Source organism: Protopterus annectens, chromosome 1.part0 (assembly GCF_019279795.1).
Source record: "Protopterus annectens isolate FY-2018-M chromosome 1.part0, PAN1.0, whole genome shotgun sequence".
Taxonomy (NCBI): Eukaryota; Metazoa; Chordata; order Ceratodontiformes; family Protopteridae; genus Protopterus; species Protopterus annectens.
This window is the reverse complement of record NC_056725.1, coordinates 463,448,620-463,467,397: the sequence shown is the minus strand read 5'-3', so window position 1 is coordinate 463,467,397 and position 18,778 is coordinate 463,448,620. Positions and strand designations below refer to the sequence as shown.

Here is an 18,778-nt window from a genome sequence, read left to right as displayed (position 1 = left end):
TTAAATCTGCGTGGAAAATTCTCCATTTGTTAGAATAAAAAATAGTAATAACCTCTTCTTAATGGACTGCTATATAATACTTTGTACGTTCAAGGTTAGAAATTAGATTTCTAGACTAGAAACTAGATTTCTACAAATATTTTACTTTACAGTTCATTACTTAATTTGCACTAACCTACGGTCTTTTTCCTTGGATCACTGCAGGAAACAAGCTCAGGCCTTATACACTTAACACATCATGACTTTCAACTTTAAAGTAAATGAGGACTATCGGGATTTTTAAGAACAATTTATTGCCTTTTTGTTCTCCTCGCTTTTACATTGTTGCCCTGTTAATAGTTACTGTGAGGTGCACCTATATTCAGAAGAACTTAGATTAGAGAAGGTATACTTCTTAGCACTGCATTAATAGAATATAATGACATGCCTTTCACACTGGTATGTTTCCACTTCACTTTTTGGCAACTGGGGTAAACATGCTGATTCTAAGATATGTGTAACAGACATGGCAAAGTAACACACTCAGTATGCAAGAGGAAATTCACCTTCAACCTTTGATAAAACTCATGAACACTATGACATGCACTGAAGTCAAATCATGGAAATAAGACAAATTACAATCAGCAAATACTACAGTTAATGTAGGGTTATTGGCAGTGGGAGAGATTTAAGAAAAAACCCAGAGAAAACTCAAAACACATCAACGACAAATTACTATAACAAATAAAATCAGTCTAGACACCAATTAATAATTCCTAACCCACTACAAACATTGTGTCCCTAACTGCAAAACCAAGATCAAACATGGGAATCCAAAAATGATCCAACGTGAGAGGACAAAAAAGGAAATGAGAAAGTGCTTAGGATAGAGATTTAAGCTGTATATCCTTGGCAGTAGACTTTAAATGTAATATACAGTATGGTTCTAGATTTCCTGCTGTTCGTTAACACTGCTGTAGCCTGTCCTCTACATTGCCAGATTAACTGGCTGACTGATATGATTATAGAGTTGCTGTAAATAACAGGACAGAAGCACTCTGTGACCCCCAAATTTCAAAGCTACAGGTAATAAGTGACAAAGTGCTGATAGGTTTATATTATGTACTGATAAGGTAGATTTGTGTGTGTGTGTGTGTGTGTGTGCGTGTGTGTGTGTGGGGGGGGGTCCAGCAATCTTTCAATACTGGAAAATTCAAAAATATCATAATCTGTTATCAATATTCTTGTACATGAATTGCAACCTTTGCATTCTTTTAGCAGAGAAAGAACTGTTGCCACTTGGATAAATATCTGATGATTCCTACAGAGTGACTCTACTTTTGCATTATAAATCCCACTTATGCTATGTAAAAGTACACTTGATAGTTTTCAAAATTATTTCAGCAGTCTATGAAAACTTTGGAAATACTACATTCTCCAAGCTCCTTAGACTTTGAAATCTCAAGTTAATGATTCTATGAATGAGCAATGCATCAAATACAATGTATAGAGCAGTGATCCCCAACCACTGGGCCGCAATCCATTATCGAGCCGCATATAAACTGTTAGGCAGGGAGTGAAACAAAAAAGTGAATCTGTGTTTGTATGTGTGTGAGTGTGTTTATGTTTCTGTCGGCATGTGCGAGTGAATGCCAGAATGAAAGCAGAATGTTTGTGTGTGTGTGTGCGCGTGTGTGTGTGTGTGTGTGTGTGTGTGTGTGTGTGTGTGTGTGTGTGTGTAAGCAGAAGAGAATGGGTACATGTGTGTATGAGTGACTGAACAGCGAGATCGATCAAGCAGTTATTTTACACTCGCTAAGCAGCGCTTTTGCTGTTTAGCAAGGGTAAAATAAAAATAAATGAAATGGAAAAAAAAGTGTGTGTGTGTGTGTGTGTGTGTGTGCTTTTGTTTGAGTGTGTTTCTGTCTGCGTGTGTGAGTCAATGCATGCATGACAGCAGAACAGACTGTGTGTGGGGGTGTGTGTGTGGGGTTGTGCGTTTGTTTGAGACAGTATGAAGAGTGACAGCGATCCCTGGCAGCAGCAGCATTAACTAAAAGGTCTGCATACCTCTTAACCATACCTCTCAACCTCTCAGACAATAAATCTGGACAGAGCCCATAGCTTTCAACCTCTGAGCACAAAAAAAAAAAATCTGGACAAATTCCCAAAAATAAGGACTAATTTGAAATACTGCTCTTACAAATTTAAAAAGTTGATAGCATGCAAGGTCTTACAGTACCATGCATTTTCTGAAGGATATGAAGTCTGAAACTCAAATGCCTGTCATTATATAATGATTTCAGTCCTTACTTATTCGCCACAAAAATCCAGAAAACCACAAATTTTATGAGGAACAGACCAAAAATATGAGGCACAAATCTGGACGTTCTGCAAAAATCTGGACACTCGAGAGGTATGACAGCCACAAACAGGGACGGATTTTAAATATTGCTCTTATAAACTTAGAAAGTTGCTAGATTCAGAAAATGGTTTCCATTAGGTTTGCATACCTCTCAACCATACGTACCCATCAGTCTTTCTCACAATAAATCTGGACAGAGCCACAAATAATAGGGGCAGATTTTAAATATTGCTCTTAATAAAGTTAGAAAGTTGCTAGAATAAACCCTGAAAACCCTGTTCTATTTCTAACATCCTATCTTTGTGAAGTGAAGTTTTCTGCAATGCCAGCAACCAAAATTAAATTACGGAGTAGACTGAACATAAAGAACACACTTTAGGTGTCACTATCTCCCATCACCCCTAGATGGGACAGTCTCGTTGCAGGGAGACAAGCTCAGGGCTCCCACTGATTTTACTTTATGGTGAGTTGTATTTATTATGCATGCAGAGTTGTAATTATTATGCACGTTATTATGCTTCATTTTTATGCACGTGGGATGGCCAGTCCGTGAAAAATTGTATGAAACCAGCCCCTGGAGCAAAAAAGGTTGGAGACCATTGGTATACAGGATACTCCTACTCTACAAGCTTTGTTTGCAGAACTACCGTACTAATAAAGCAAATGAAGTACAGAAACTTAAGTATACATACGTAAAGTAGTCATTCTGTTGCTACCCCAGGACTGCTGCTGCTGTTGTTGCCTTGTGACCACTTGCACAATCTTTTCAGATGTCTGATTAACCATGGCAATTGCTTGCAGTTCCTGTAAAGTAAAGGAAAGAAAACATTTTGAGCAACATTATATAACTACCCAAAATTAGTCAAGAAAGTACAATTGTCTAAAAACTATAACCGTGAATGTCGTACTGATCACTGTTGCAGTATTCCAAATTGCTGGGTTATCTTGCCAGGCAATTTGAATGTCTGGCCAGGGTACCAAAGCTAAAAACTTCCATAAAGCCTTACATCTGCATATGACCTAAACCCACGGGCATAAGGGTACATACGCAGATATGAGTGTAAGACAGGCAGTCTCCAAATCAAGATGCTTGTAGACACCTGAGGAAACTTGAGTAATAGGTTAGCTAAGACAGGGCAGAAAATGGTTCCCCCCTTGGACTCTGAAAGAGGTAAGCAAATCTAGAGAAAAGAAGATGGCAGGGTGGGAAGGAAAACTGCAACAGTGATCAGTAGGACATCTACTGTTACAGTTAAGTTATTACACAGCTGTGCTATGTCCTTCCTTAGATCACAGATGCAGTATTCCAAACTGCTGGGTGATTCCCAAAACTTAACTGGTATAAAGGGTGTTTGGATGAGACAAGGGACAGCTGTCAAGCAGTCCAGAGAGGACTGACCTGGTGAAGGCAGCTCTGGATTTGGAAAAAGTGTGCACTCTGTAATGTTTGGTAAAGGTATGCACAGAGGCCCAACTAGCTGCTTCTAGGACTGCCTTTGAGTTTATCCTCTTTGTAAAAAGCTCCAGAAGAAGCCATTACTCTGGTAGTATGTGCCTTCACTGGTGAAGTTAAACACTTGGCATGGTAACCATAGCAAAACGAAAAATATTTGGAAATCTAGTGAACAATAGTTTACTCTGAGACACAGCTACAGAGATTGGATTCTGGAAAGGAGACAAATAATTAGTCAGTCTTAGGTGCATACTTTGTCTTGCCCAAGTAGAATCTGAGCTGTTCATCTACATTATTGAGTGCAGGATTCTCTCTCCCCTATTTTGTGGGTTAAGGGTAGGGAGATCGATGGACTGATTGATGGATAGCTCATTTACTACTTTAGGCATAAAAGGGGATTGCCCCTCGAAGATACTCTGTCCTTATGGAAGATAAGGAAGGGTTAGGATGTCATCTAGGGTTGGAGCTCAGAGACTCATCTAGCTGAGGCAAGAGCAACTAGGAGTACAGTTTTCCAGGAACAGAATTTGAGAGAAGCAGAGTCTGCTTTCTCAAAAGGTGGAACAGTAAGTTTTTCTAGAACAAAGTTAAGGTCCCAGGGAAGTGGAATAGCTTTCTTTGGAGCTTTCAGGTGGAGTACACCCTACAGAAAATATTCTACCTCTAGTCTAGACACAAGATGGGGTCGAGAGGTAAGCAAACAGAAATGGCTTTCAGGTGTGCCTTGACTGAGGAGTATGCCAAGCCAGCTTTTAAGAACTCAGACAAAACAAGACAATGGGTGTACCTGTTTGTAAAGGGTCCTGTTTATCAGCATGACACCAAACAGAAAAAAAATTCCATTTAGCTATGCAACATTTCTGGGTAGGTCTCCTTGCCTCTTGAAGAACCTGAAGCATGTCCTCAGAAAATTGGTGTCTGTAAGGAATCAGAATCCTACCATCCACAATGTCAGGTTGAGAGATGACAGGTTGGGATGACCGAGAGAGTCCTTCTGTTGTATGAACAAGTCCACTTTGTGCGGTACTTTGCAGTGATGACCCATTGCTAGGTAGCAGAGAAGGAGGAACCAATACTGCCTTGGCAAAAAGGAAGTCACCAGAAGAGTCTGATTTGTCTCTATGGATCTTTATTAAGACTGTTGGGAGAACAGAAAGTAAGAGGGAAGGGATATAGGAACTTCCCTTTCCGATGAAAGGACATGGTGTCTGTTTTTCATGCTTGAGGACAGGGAGTCCTGGAGTAGCAGAGAAAAGAGCAAGTTGTTGTTTACTGTGCTTGGAGGCAAGTAAGTCTACCTGTGGTATACCCCATTTATGGACTATGTCTAGCTCTTCAATGACCTTTCATGGGGGAGGGGGTCTTCCCTTGATCTGCTTAGAAGATCTGCCACGGCATTGTCCTGTAAGAGGATTGTAAATGGCTTGAAGGGACAAGTTTGCAGTTGTGGTCTGATTCCATACTAAGAGCTAGCCAGCAACGCTAGTTAGATCTGCCCCTCCCTGCTTATGTATCACATGACTGTGATGTTGTCTGCATAATTCATGAGAGGTCCTGCAGCCCAGAAGTGTGCGAAGGTTTGCAGGACCCCCATTTGTGCCTACATCTCTTTCAGGCTGATGGGCTCCAATTTCAGATTCAGGGGCCATTTACCATGAACTCTCAGGTAGCCCATCCATGTCCACCATGCAACGTCTGAAACATATGAGTGCAATTCCTATTGCACTGAAAAGTAGGTCTATATTGAGGGATTGAGGTTTATCTGTGATATCCAGCAACAAACTTCTTTCTTTAAAGCAAGGGAGAACAGGAAGCTGTGTATCCAGAGGATGGGAATGCTGAAACCAAATGGATTTCAGGTACCATTGAATCTTTCTCATATGGTGATGGCCATTGCAGGTGATGTAAAGAGCACTTTTGATCAGCATCAAAGATTGAAACAGTACAAATGTTATGAAATCTAATCATACCCGGACTTAGGAATGGGGTCCATTCCTGTCATGGTATTACAAACCCCAAAGACTTGGAGAAATTAAACCAAGAGATGGTAAAAAGGGATCATAGGCATGATTGCAGCCATCAACCGCAGTGTCCTGAGAATTTCTCTTGAAGTGGAAGTCTGAAGGGGTAATAGACAATGGAAATTAATGGACAGACTCTGCACCTTGTCCGGAGGCATGAAAAGCCTACACGAGCTTTGTGTCCAGTCTCCAGCCCAAGAAGTCTAGGTCTTGTCTTGGGTTGTTTCCAGAGTGGATTTCTTGAAGTTGCTCATGAACCACAGACTTAGGAGCTGGGCACAGTAAAGATGAGATGGAGCAAAAAGGTTTGTGGAGAGGATTCCTGTATTAACAGATCATCCAAGTAAGGGAAGATTTGAATTCCCTGAGTCTGGCAGAAAGCTATGACTAAGTAGACACTGGAGGCTGTAGAAAGTCAAAAGGCAAAGCAAAGAACTGAAAGTGTGATGAGTAAGCAGACAACCTGAGAAATTTACTGAAGGCATGGTGAACTGGAACATGAAGAAAGGTGTCCTTTAAATCCAAGGACACCAGAAAGACTTGTGGAAGAATGATGGACAGAGCCAATATAGGTCTCCATTCTCCTTTTCTTGGAACCAGGAAAAGTCCGCATAGAAATGTACTGTTGGGGCACAGGTACTACAGTGCCTGATCCAGAACAAGGCCTGAATTATGGGAGAGAGTAAATTTATCTGATTGTGAGGAGGAGGGATGCTCTTGTATAGAGACTTCCTTCCAAGTCATTTTGTAACCAAGTCAAATACTGGAGAGGACCTAGCTGTCTGTGGTAATGAGCTACCTCTTTTCCATAGAAGAGGTTAGCCTTTTGGAGAGTGGGAGCACAAAGGGTTGTCATAGGCTGTTTAATCTAGACAGGGAGGCCTCCCAGATTTAGGATCCCTGCCCAGTTTACCTTGGAGTCTTTTCCTAGGCATTTTCTTCACCTTGAGAGGGCTTGGAGTCCCTACTGACAAAAGAAATGAGTCTGCAGAGTAGTTTCTCTGGTATCTGGGAACCAAACTAAGGAAAATTTGTGTGCAATACTTCATCCCTTTCCCCTGGTTCTTGTATGGTTTTAAACAAATTGGCTGCATCAGGGCCAAATAGCAGGTCCTTATTTAAAGTGGAATCTAGAAGCTTGGCTTTAATGTCTTCAGGGAAGTCCTGAGAGCATAACCATGCATATCTTCTAATAAGAGAGCCTGTGGTGCTCTGGAGGACCTGCCATTGCCTCATAGTTGCATTTGATGCTATGCCTGGCCACATGTAAAGCCTGAATGACTATAGCCATGGCCCATTTCCTACTGCCTTGTCCTTCCACTGAAGCCAAGATTTTCTTTAAGTTCCCCCAGATAGACAGAAAATGTTTAGTCATTTGGGTCTGACAGTTCAGGGCTCTGAAGGCTAGAGTGGAAGAAGTATATACTTTCTTTCCAAGTCTATTTGTTCCTCTACTGTCTTTATCTGAGGGAAGGGCATTAGCAGCAGGTAGGAGTTTAGAAGGCTTCTCTGTAGCCGCAGAGAACATGGAAGAATCTCCTAAGGGAATCTACCAGGCCTTTTAGGAGCTAGTGGCCGAGAATCAGGTGCAGTGGACACACATGCAAAGGCACTGAGAAAGCCATCCAGGACAGGATGGACAGAAGCAGGAGTGCCTACCTCTGAAAGATCATATCATCTTTTTTGCACATAAAATCTGTTCTGATTCTCATTCAAAATATTCCATCATGTTATTGGTGGTTTCCTGAAATGAAGCTTCTTCAACAGGGGAATCCGGGGAGAGGGAATCTTCAGCATCAGAGGCCACTTGGCCAAGAAGTGCTCATTAGAGCTTGAGTCCACCTCCTCATCCACAGAAGAAGATTCTAAAAGTCACGTTTGAAGTGTAACAGGAGTAGGGCAAATGATGGTTGCTTGAGTGCCATTATGGCCTTTAACAGACCCTGGGAGAAATCCACCCAGTCCTTCTCCTTTGATGTCTTGGCAGAGGAAACTTTTTTAGTTTTCTGTTTTTTTTTTTCTTCCTAGGTGAGGCACCCCTTTCACAAGATGCAAAGGTTCCAACCCCTGACATACTTTGGTAAGTTGTTGTATCTTTCGGCTTTTCCCGGTTAGGGGTTGCCACAGTGGAACTCCGGTCCGCTAATGATTGGCAGTAGATTTTTACGTACCGACTTGCCAGGCCTGACGCACAACCTTCAACGAAGGTATGCCCATTCACGCATGTCTCCACACAGAAGACGCTTTAGCTGAGAATCGAACAGGACAACGTCTTACTGTGAGGTGACAACGCTACCGCAGCACCACCACCGCAGCTGACATACTTTGGTAAGTGACCTTGGTAATTCCACTCTAACTAAAATTTGCTGTTTGCCCTCAGGTCCTTCAGAGATAATTATATGGGGTTCCACCCTTCTTAGTAGTGCTGGTAACATCAGTTGTTTCATAGGAGTGAACCTCAGACACCATGCTGACATCCTACAGGGTCATTGTAGCAGGAATCTAAGAAGGTGTCGAGTTTTCCGTGGGTACCAAGACCTCACTGGATATGTTCAAATCCAACGGGGCATGTATAATGTTGAGACTAGGCCTCTTAAATTTCTTCTTTGCTATATGTGGGATGTTAGAGGTGGAAGGGTCTGCCATCTTAGTCTGGGTGAGGTGCTTATGGCACTGGGTTGTCAAGTATATATTGAGGGAAGAAAGGTTTTAGGTACAAAGGAGTGGCACATTGTACAGTTATTATAATTGTGCTCTGCGCCTAAACAAAAGAGGCACTGGGAGTGGGGATCCTTGTAGGGAATCTACTGACCAGAGTCGCACTTTCTGCTCCCAGCTGATATCTAATAAAGTACCAAACAGCAATACTAGAAAGGAAAATCAAGGAAGGTCCTACAATGATGCATTTAACTGAACCAGCAAAGACCAACAGTATCATCAACCACAAGTAGAACAGACTGATGGGTGCAGGACCTGCGTTCGGGCTGATGGCAAGACTTATGTACCCTTACGCCAGCAGGCTTAGGTCATACTTTGGACATAAGGTTCTATGTAAGGTTTTGACTTTGGTACCCCAGCAGGACGTCCAGGTTATCTGGTGAAATAACCCAACTATTTGGAATATGGCAACAATGATTTAAGGAAGGACATCGGATGTACCCTTAATCCCATCTGTACAGGATAAAGCTAGTTTCTTTTCTGCAACTAAAAAGCACAAAGCAATTCCTTTATTCATCTGCTTGTTACAATAACGGCATACTGACATGCACCTTGCTCTCTTAGCAATAATTAACTTAGAAAAAGTCTTACAGGTTGCTAACATAAATGGACAGTCATACATGGAAATAATTTGTACAATACACTATCTTCAATAATGTGTGGGTTTCCTGATTCTCAGTAAGGGCCTGCTACACAGAACACTATCTCATAAGTAAAGGAGCAAAGCACTCACTTTCAATGTGAATATGCGAAAGGCTTGATTCCAAAAGACATCCTCAGTGCAAGTGACCACTGACAACTTACACTGAGAGTAGGTGTGTTGGAATCCAGCCCCTGTAGCAAGCTTGTTTATAGATTGGCCTTACACTGACAGCAAGTCTTTTAGAACCCGGTCAAACTTGCACTGAGAGCAACTCTTTTGGAATTTAGCCCCAAAAGTATTCTTTACTTTAACATTACAACAGAAAATGCAAAGATTTTTAATAACCAAGTCAAAAGTTTACTTGACTTTATGGAAGCTGCATTTACAAACAGAACTATAAACAAAATTCTTACATGCCAACTCAGATGTTTTTACCAACTTACAAAATAGAACTGATGACCTGAAATGGGCAAAATGATACTGAAATTCATAACTGTGATTTCTGCCTGATGACAAGCATAAGGGCTTGGAAAATGTGAAAGTGAAGTGTGTGGAATTTGCAAGCTCTTCCCATGTCTTTATGGGAATTCTTCAGTTACTTTAGCTTTACCTCAGAGAACATGCTAGCTGACTGGCTACTCTAAAGTGTACCTATATCTGCATTTACCTTTGCCCTTGTAGCTTGGCTCATAGCCAAAAAGGGAACAAGGACCAGCTGATTTAGCAGGAACAGCTATAAATTAAAAAAATGGAATCATGGGAAAAATGTACATTTTTGCAGGCCTGCAAGAAGAAATCAACGGTTTAATGGAACCGTACTACTTTAACTATTTCACACCTGAATTGCCATTTTGGATTTCCATTTGAAACCCACATCTCCTTAGTGTGTCTTGGCATTCATTGATTGAAGATATTTTTTTTCAGTCAGAAAACCAACCAGTTGAGGGCAAGTATTGTGAAAGGTCAAGGTATGAGGAATGAAGTGACATGAAGACTTTTTTATCTACGGTATACTGCACTGGATACATTAAAGTACAGTTTTGTACCTACCATAAATGTAGATGTTCGAGGATCCACATTGCTGCAGTCCTAACTATTGGGTAGTCCGCTGTCCAGTCGGCCCGAATACCAAAGTATATGGCTGGCGTCGGTCAGGGCGCATTAGACTGACGTCAGTACGTCAGGGTACTAATGCGCATGACCGACGTCATATCCTCAGTCTTTTCTTGCCCCAGATGTCAGAAGACCCTAAAAAGACAAGGCCCAATATACCTGCACCAAAAATATGTACAATATATACAAAAATATCAGCATATAACCTCACCTACACAACCACCCCTAAACACAGAGGGAAGGAGGGAGGGTAAATTGGACTGCAGCAATGTGGATCCTCGAACATCTACATTTATGGTAGGTACAAAACTGTACTATGTTCTTCGCTCCACATTGCTGCAGTCCTAACTATTGGGTAGAATCCCAAAGCAGAGGTAAGGGAGGCTGGCAAATCATAAAGAAGCAGGAGCTGACAACATGCCTTGCAAAATAGCTGTGGCAAAACCAGCCCTAGACTTAGAGTAGAGAGGAAGGTGATAATGCTTAGAGAAAGTATGCACTGAACTCCAAGTAGCTGCCTCCAAAATATCCTTAGTTGCCACCCCCCTTAGAAATGCTGTTGAAGTGGCAGTAGCCCTAGTGGAATGAGGCCTAATCCCAGCTGGAATCTCCTTGCCATGATGGGAATAACAAAATGCAATGCAAAACCCAATCCACCTAGAAATAGTTTGTTTTGACACAGGCTTGCCCTGCGAACTCAAAGCAAAAGAAACAAACAACTGCTGAGACTGCCTAAAATCCTTAGTCCTGCTCAAATAATAACGCAATTGCCTGTGTACATCTAAAGTGTGCAAAATCTTCTCCCCTTTATTTTGGGGGTCTGCATAAAAAGTAGGCAAATGAATAGTTTGGTTTAAAGCCATACTAGAAACCACCTTAGGCATAAAGGAAGGATTAGTACGTAATGATACCCTATCCTTATGGAAAATCAAAAAGGGCTCTACTGCCATAAGGGCCTGCAACTCAGACACCCTTCTTGCAGAAGTAATAGCCAACAGAAAAGCAGTCTTCCACGACAAGTATTTCAATTCAGCAGTAGCCGCAGGCTCAAAAGGTTGTAGAGTAAGTTTTTCCAACACAAAATTGAGATCCCAAGCAGGAGTAGGAGCTCTACGTGGGGGTCTTATATTCTTTGCCCTCTAAGAAACTGCTTGAACAAAGGATGCGAAAACAATGGTGGGTCACAATCATAGTGAGCTGAAATTGCTGCAGCATGAATCTTAATGGAAGAGAAGGACAAACCTTTGTCCAATAACTCAGTAAGATATTGAAGAGCCACACTCAAGTTAGGCTCAGAAATCTCCAAATTCTTTGCTGTACTCCAAAATAAAAATCTCTTCCATTTTTCTGCGTACACTTTCCTTGTACTAGGTCTTCTAGCTTCCATAATCACATTTAAAACTTGTTGAGGAAGTTGAGACCTGCTGTGTTTCAACACAGAATATGCCAGGCTGTCAGATGAAGAGAGTGAAGCTTGACATTGAGCAGATGACCGTCCTTCTGAGATAACAGATGTGGAATCAAAGGTAAAGGCCATGGAGGCTTCCTTACCAGACTCCTTAGTAGTGGGTACCAGTGTTGCCGAGGCCAATCCGGAGCTATTAAAATCATCCTTGGCTTGTCTTGTCTGACCTTTAAGAGCACCTTTGGAAGAAGAGGCAGAGGTGGAAAGGCATACACATGAAGACTTTTCCAACTGAAAGAAAGAGCATCCACTTTCCAAGCTGTGTGATGAAACCCCTTTGTGCAAAACTTTGGCAGCTGGTGGTTTAGTGGAGAAGCGAACAGATCTATGTCTGGAGTTCCCAGGACACTGTCAATTTCTGAAATACATGAAGATCCAGTTTCCACTCGTGGGGATCCATGATTTGTCTGCTTAACACATCTGCTAAGGAGTTCTGTGCTCCCGGCAGAAACCTTGCCTGAAGAGTTAGTTGCAAGCTGAGCGCAGTCTCCCATAAAATCATTGCTTGCCTGCATAGAGGATAAGAATGTGTTCCCCTTGTTTGTTGATGTACCACATGACAGTTGTGTTGTCTGTTAGAATCAACACCTGCCCTGGAAGAAGTAACTCCTTGAAAGCCATTAATGCAAACTGGACTGCTAACATCTCCTTCATGTTGATATGTAGATGCTGTAGTCTGGCAGGCCACTTGTCTTGTATCCACTTTCCATTTAGATGAGCTCCCCAAGCAATGTCCGAGGCATCTGTCGTTAAAATCTGACTCGCCTCTGGCCGGGTCACAGAGAGTCCCTTGTTTAGGTGACATTCCTGAGCCCACCACAAAAATTCTTTTGAAGGCAAGGTATTATTTGAATGACAGTGTCCAAATCCTGGCAGTGCTGTGTCCATACATTTTGAGATACCATTGCAGCTTCCTCATATGCAGTTTGGCATTGGGAAGCACCAGAATACAAGATGCCATGAACCCTAATGCTTGAAGGACTGTCCTTGCAGTCAGCACGGACTGATGAGATAGTTGATGGAAGTAAAGGGATAGACTCTTTTGTTTGTCCGGGGTTAAAAAGGCCATCTGGGCTGCTGTATTCAGTCTCACACCCAGAAAGCACATGTCTTGAGAGGGTACTAGACTGGACTTTATTTCGTTCACAGAATACCCTAGGCATCTTAGCACTGCTATAACATATTCCAGATGCTGTAGAAGGTCGTCCTTTTCTTGAGCCAGAATCAGGCAGTCGTCCAAGTAAGGATAGATTTGAATTCCTTTTAGCCTGAAGTAAGCTATCACTGGAGCCAGAACCTTTGTGAATACTCTGGGCAGTAGATAAGCCAAAGGGCAATGCAGAGAACTGATAATGAGAATTTCCAGCTCGAAACGCAGATACTTCCTGCAACTTGGTCTTATAGGCACATGAAGGTAAGCTTCCTTGAGATCTAAAGTTACCATCCAGTGATCCTTGCCCAGCAGAGGTAAAAGCTGTTGCAACGTCAACATCTTGAACTTGGGAATGTCCAGATAAGTGTTGAGGATAGATAAATCCAAAATTGGTCTCCACGTGTTCCCCTTCTTTGGTACTAGGAACAGGCGAGAATAAAATCCTAGGCCCCTTTCTGATACGGGGACTGGATGAATGGCCCCTATTTGGAGTAACAGAGAAATTTGCTTGTGAGCCTCTTTCCTTTGTGGAGGCGGAACGTCTGGCATGCCTTTGAAAGGGGGCAATGTATGGAAATAAAACCTGTAACCGTGGTGAATGATATCCAACACCCATTTGTCTTGAGTAATTAAATCCCAATTTTCTTTGAAAAGAGACAGTCTTCCTCCCAAAGGAGCTGCCAGACGAGAATCTACTGGCAGCTGAAAAGGCAGGTCATTGGGTCTGTTTACGAAAGGACTGACCCCTGCCCTCACCAGAAGTCTGAGCAGGTGAACTCCCTGTTCTAGGCCCAAAAGAACCTTGAGCTCTGCCCCTACCACGTCTAGACCTACCCCTAGACTGGGAATCATAAGCAGGATATGTCCATCCCTTAGTAGGCCAATTTCTACTAAACTTCGGTGGCTGCACCTGCAAAAATCTTTAACAGTTTGCATAGACTTAGCTTTGTCCTCCATTTTCTTTAAAACTGCTTCCACAGGCGAACCAAACAACACATCAGACTGTAAAGGAGCATCCAAAATCCGTGTCTTAACATGCTCAGCTAAATTCTGATCCCTCAACCAGGCATGCCTGCGAAGAACAGAACTAGTGGCAGCCACCCTCGAGGAGGCCTGTACAGCATCAAAACCACATTGCAAGGAATGCTTACCCACTTGTTCAGACACATGAACTAAATCCAGCAACTCTTTACACTCAATACCTTCCGCCAAAGCATCCACCTTAGATTTCAATTGTGAAAGGAGATAATTTTGATATTTTAGCATGTGAAACTGACAATTCAACGCCCTCATGGCTAAAGTGGAAGAAGTATACACTTTCTTTCCCCATCTATCCAAAGCCCTTGCCTCTTTATCAGTGGGAACAGGGTTTTTAACCACAGAGGCCTTAACACCTTTAGGTCCCTGAGAAACAGTTTCGGGTCTGCCCTAGGACTCTTAAAAGATACTTATGAGCTTCAGGCACCCTATAGTACCTATCAGGTTTAACAGGAGCAGGAGGCAAAGAATCAGGATTCAGGGAAGCCTCTGCAAAAACATCTTCCACCACATTCAACACAGGAGGTATAGCTAAGGGCCTATGTTGGGGTAAAACAAGAATTCCCTAAGCCTTTTCCTGGAATCAGAGTAATCCTGGCCTTCCCATTTAAAGTGCTCCCTCATGGAATGGAGAGTCTCTGAAAATGAGAAATCCTCAGGAGGAGAAGCTGTAGGAGTGGAATCATCCACATCAGAATCAGAATAAGGAGGATACTCCAGCAAATCATCCGCAGAAGACTCAGAAGCCTCTGAACACTGTTCAAAACTGTCAAACTCAGGTTCCACCCTAGGCCTCTTATCAGGAGGGGGCATAGAACCTCTAATCATAGTAATCAAATCTTCTGCCATTTTAAGCATATGTTTCTTAGGCACAGAACCTGAAGTGCTAGGAGAAGCCCCCACTGAAGCTAAACTTGGCCTACCTCTCAAAAAAGTTCTGGAAACAGAGGGAGAGGCTCTAACTACCTTGGGAAGAGAGGGAAGAACAGTTACCTGAGAAGCCCCCTCAGCCTGGCCTACCTCCTGAGAAGGCACATCTTGTAACAGTAAAGTCTCTGCCTGAGACTCCAAAGAAACTCCTGGCAAAACCTCTGGCTCCACTGAGCCTTCTATAGACACCACGTCCGGGACTGCCGGTTCATCAACCCTAGGCTTCGCTGTTTTGTCCTTGCGCTTTTTGGACGAAGCGGGCGTCGGAGCATCCGGCGGCATTTTATAATTGCAACGCTTCCCAAACACTAACCTGGCACAGTCTAACCTTCTCTTAATAGTGCGTTTGTTAAACCTAGCACAAGAGCGGCATCCAACAACGTCGTGCTCAGGCCCTAAACAAGGTATACACAAGGTATGGTAATCCCTATGAGGTATCTGTTTCCCACAAGAAATACAGTTATTCACTTTTTCTGACATCCGGTTAAATACTGAGGCAAGAAAAACCAAAATGTTCTAACGGGTACTTAGCCAACTTTGATTCGGTCTGAAACTCCGACTTCAGAAAATTTCAGAACGCCAACCTGCACTCGCAAAACTGCTTCTGCATCGGACCATGCGGCAAAAAAGACTGAGGATATGACGTCGGTCATGCGCATTAGTACCCTGACGTACTGACGTCAGTCTAATGCGCCCTGACCGACGTCAGCCATATACTTTGGTATTCGGGCCGACTGGACAGCGGACTACCCAATAGTTAGGACTGCAGCAATGTGGAACGAAGAACATCCATTGTTTCCCACTTGTTATGTATATTTTAATATCTGCATTCATATTTTTATAACTAAGGGACATGTTATTGTGAGGCATATATTGAAATGTCATGACTAGAGACAAAAATACAATGATATTGTTCATATATAATGACTACAACGGAGATACTGCTAGTTTACCTGTAAAGGTGATGATATGTATTAGTTCCATATTACCCACAAAACTGAAACTTACAAACTGATCCACAGCATCCACTGAAAACTTAGATGATGCTTTGTCACTGATACTTAGACTGAGTTGTACAGATTGACTGATACTGAGTATTTATATTGTTAATTATGCTGACAAGGACAAATGTTCATATATTGTTTTAAATACTGTCTCTCAAAAAATGAACCAGAAAGGAATATCTGGCCCTCATATGGAAGCTCTGGGTCTGGTCACTGAAAACTCCTGCTGATACTACTTGTTAAAGACAGTACAGTTGTGTACACTTGCCATAAATGTGATGTTCGAGTGTATTCACTGTTGTAGTCATCACACTTGGGTTATCCTGCCAGGGGTAGCCCTCAGTCGGCCCAAATACCAGAGGCTTAGTATTTCTGTGTCAGTTGCTGTCGCTTCAGTACTGACATCAGGTCATCAGAGGTATAAAACCAGGCAGCCGACACCATTACATCAGTTTTTCTTGCCCCAAATGTCAGCAGCCCCCAAACAGGGAGCTAAGTTATTGTGGAAAAACACCACCAGTAAAAAGTAAATACCAATAGCCCTGTAAGGAGTGAGGAAGAGAGAGAGAGAGAGAGAAAGAGGGAGAGTGAGATACAAGGGGACTGGAGGGTGGGAAACCAGGACTGCAACAGTGAATACACTGGAACATCTACAGTTATGTAAGTGTACACAACTGTACTATGTTCTTCCTGTTTCACTGTTGCAGTCATCACACACGGGTTGATTCCCAAAGCTGAAGAATGGGTGGAGGCAGTCAAGACGTGCTGGGTCTGGCTAGTATGCCCTGCACGATTGCTGTTGCAAAGCCCACCCTGGATTTGGAAAAGATAGGCAGGTGGTAATGCTTGGTGAAGGTATGAACAGAACTCCAAGTAGCAGCTTCCAGGATGTCCCTGGTAGGGACCACTCTGAGAAAGGCTGCAGAGGTTGAAGTTGCTCTAGTGGAATGCGTTCTGACTCCCTGAGGGGGTGGTTTCCCATGGTGTTTGTAATAGAAATGGATACAGTGTGCTATCCATTTGGAGATGGTTTGTTTTGATATGGTCTTGCCCTCTGCACCTGATGCAAAGCTGACTAGTAACTGGTCAGATTTCGTAAAGGGCTTAGTCCTATCAAGGTAGAATCTGAGCTGTCTGTGCACATCTAAAGAGTGCAAGATCCTTTCCCCTTATTCTGAGGATTAGGGAAGAAGGTGGGCAAATGGATAGATTGGTTGAGAGTTACACTGGACACCACTATAGGCATGAAAGTTGGGTTAGTCCTGAGGGAGACCTGTCAGCATGAAAAATAATGAAGGGTTCCACAGCCGTAAGTGCTTGTAGCTGAGACACTCTTCTAGCTGAAGTGATGGCCAGAAGCAAGGCTGTTTTCCAAGATAGGAATTTTAACTCTGCTGACGCTGCAAGCTTAAAGGGGGGTAGCATGAGCTTTTCCAACACAAAGTTAAGTTCCCAAGCAGGGGTGGGGGCTCTTCTTGGTGGCTTTAAGTTGGTGGCCCCTCTCAGGAATTGCTTGATGAGAGGGTGAGAGAAGATAGGTGGCTCAGTGCTGTAATGGGCAGAGATGGCAGAGGCATGGACCTTAATGGAGGAGAAGGAGAGGCCTCTGTGGAGTAGGTCTGTTAGATAATCCAGGATGAGAGGCAAGGAGGGCTGTGCTGTATCTGCTCCTTTAGTGTGAATCCAGGAACAATACATTTTCCACTTGTCAGCATAGGATTTTCTTGTACTGGGTCATCTGGCTTCACATGACATCCAGTACCTGCTTGCTTAGGCTGGCCACTGGAGGAGAAGTCAGGAGATAAGCCAGGCTGCAAGGATCAGGGTCTGCAATGGTGGATGCAAGAACTGTCCATCCTGCCGAGTCAGGAGAGTAGGGATTTGGGGTAGATGCCATGGAGGCAATGGTGACAGACTGCACAGTAGTGGGTAACAGTGTTGGCGTGGCCAGTCTGGGGCAATCAGGATTACCCTTTGTCTTTCCTCCCTTATCTTGAGTAATACTCTTGTAAGAAGAGATAGGGGGGGAAATGCATTGATTGAGAGGTTTGCCCACTGGAAGAATAGGGCATCCACTTTCCAGGCCTTGCTGTGAGGTACCCTGGTGCAGACTTTGCTGAGCTGGTGGTTGTAGGGGAAGGCAAATAGGTCCACCTTCAGAGTACCCGATTTCTGGGTCACAAGGCTGAAGGTGTTGTGGCTTAATTGCCACTTGTGTGGGTCTAGGAGATTTCTGCTTAAGTCGTCTGCCAGAGAGTTTTGGTTGCCTGGCAGAAATTGAGCTTGCAGGTGAAAGTGCATGGCTGAGGCAGTGTTCCATAGGGTCATGGCTAGCCTGCAGAGTGGGTTCCCCCGGTTTGTTTATGTACCACATCACTGTGGTGTTGTCGGTTTTGATTAGTAAGGGCCCTGGTGAGAGTAGGGATCTGAAAGCTGTCAGAGTGTGCTGAACAGCTAGCATCTCTTTTTGGTTGATGTGCAGATGAATTTGATTTGGGCTCCAGTGGCCCTGAATGCACCTGCCATCCAGATGTGCACCCCAGGCATAATCTGATGCATCTGTGGTTAGGGTCTGGGCTGCGTGGGGTTGTGTAAAGGGAAGCCCCTTGTTGTGGTTGCATGCTGCTGCCCATTAGACAAGGTATCATAGGTGTGATTATTTCCAGGTCCTGAGATTGTTGGCACCAAAGACTTTTTGTACCATTGAAGTTTCCTCATACGCAGTCTGGCATATGGAATTAGTAGAATGCAGGAGGCCATGAACCCTAGAGCCCGCAGGATTTTCCTTGCGGACAGCTGGGTTCTGGTGGCCATTTGAGCGAAGTAGCCTGTCAGATGGGCTTGGTTTTCTTGAGTAAGGAATGCCGTTGTGGATGCTGTGTCCAAGCTTGCTCCC

At 43.3% G+C, this 18,778-nt stretch overlaps 1 protein-coding gene across 1 annotated transcript in view; it reads right to left on the bottom strand.

Annotated features, from left to right (window-relative positions):
- HAUS7 (HAUS augmin like complex subunit 7) overlaps nt 1-18,778 on the bottom strand; it is a 403,197-nt gene that overhangs the window by 194,779 nt on the left and 189,640 nt on the right. The window contains exon 9 of the mRNA XM_044060457.1: nt 3,037-3,148. Within this exon, the coding sequence (XP_043916392.1) occupies nt 3,037-3,148 (112 nt within the window). The remainder of the gene's footprint in view (nt 1-3,036; nt 3,149-18,778) is intronic.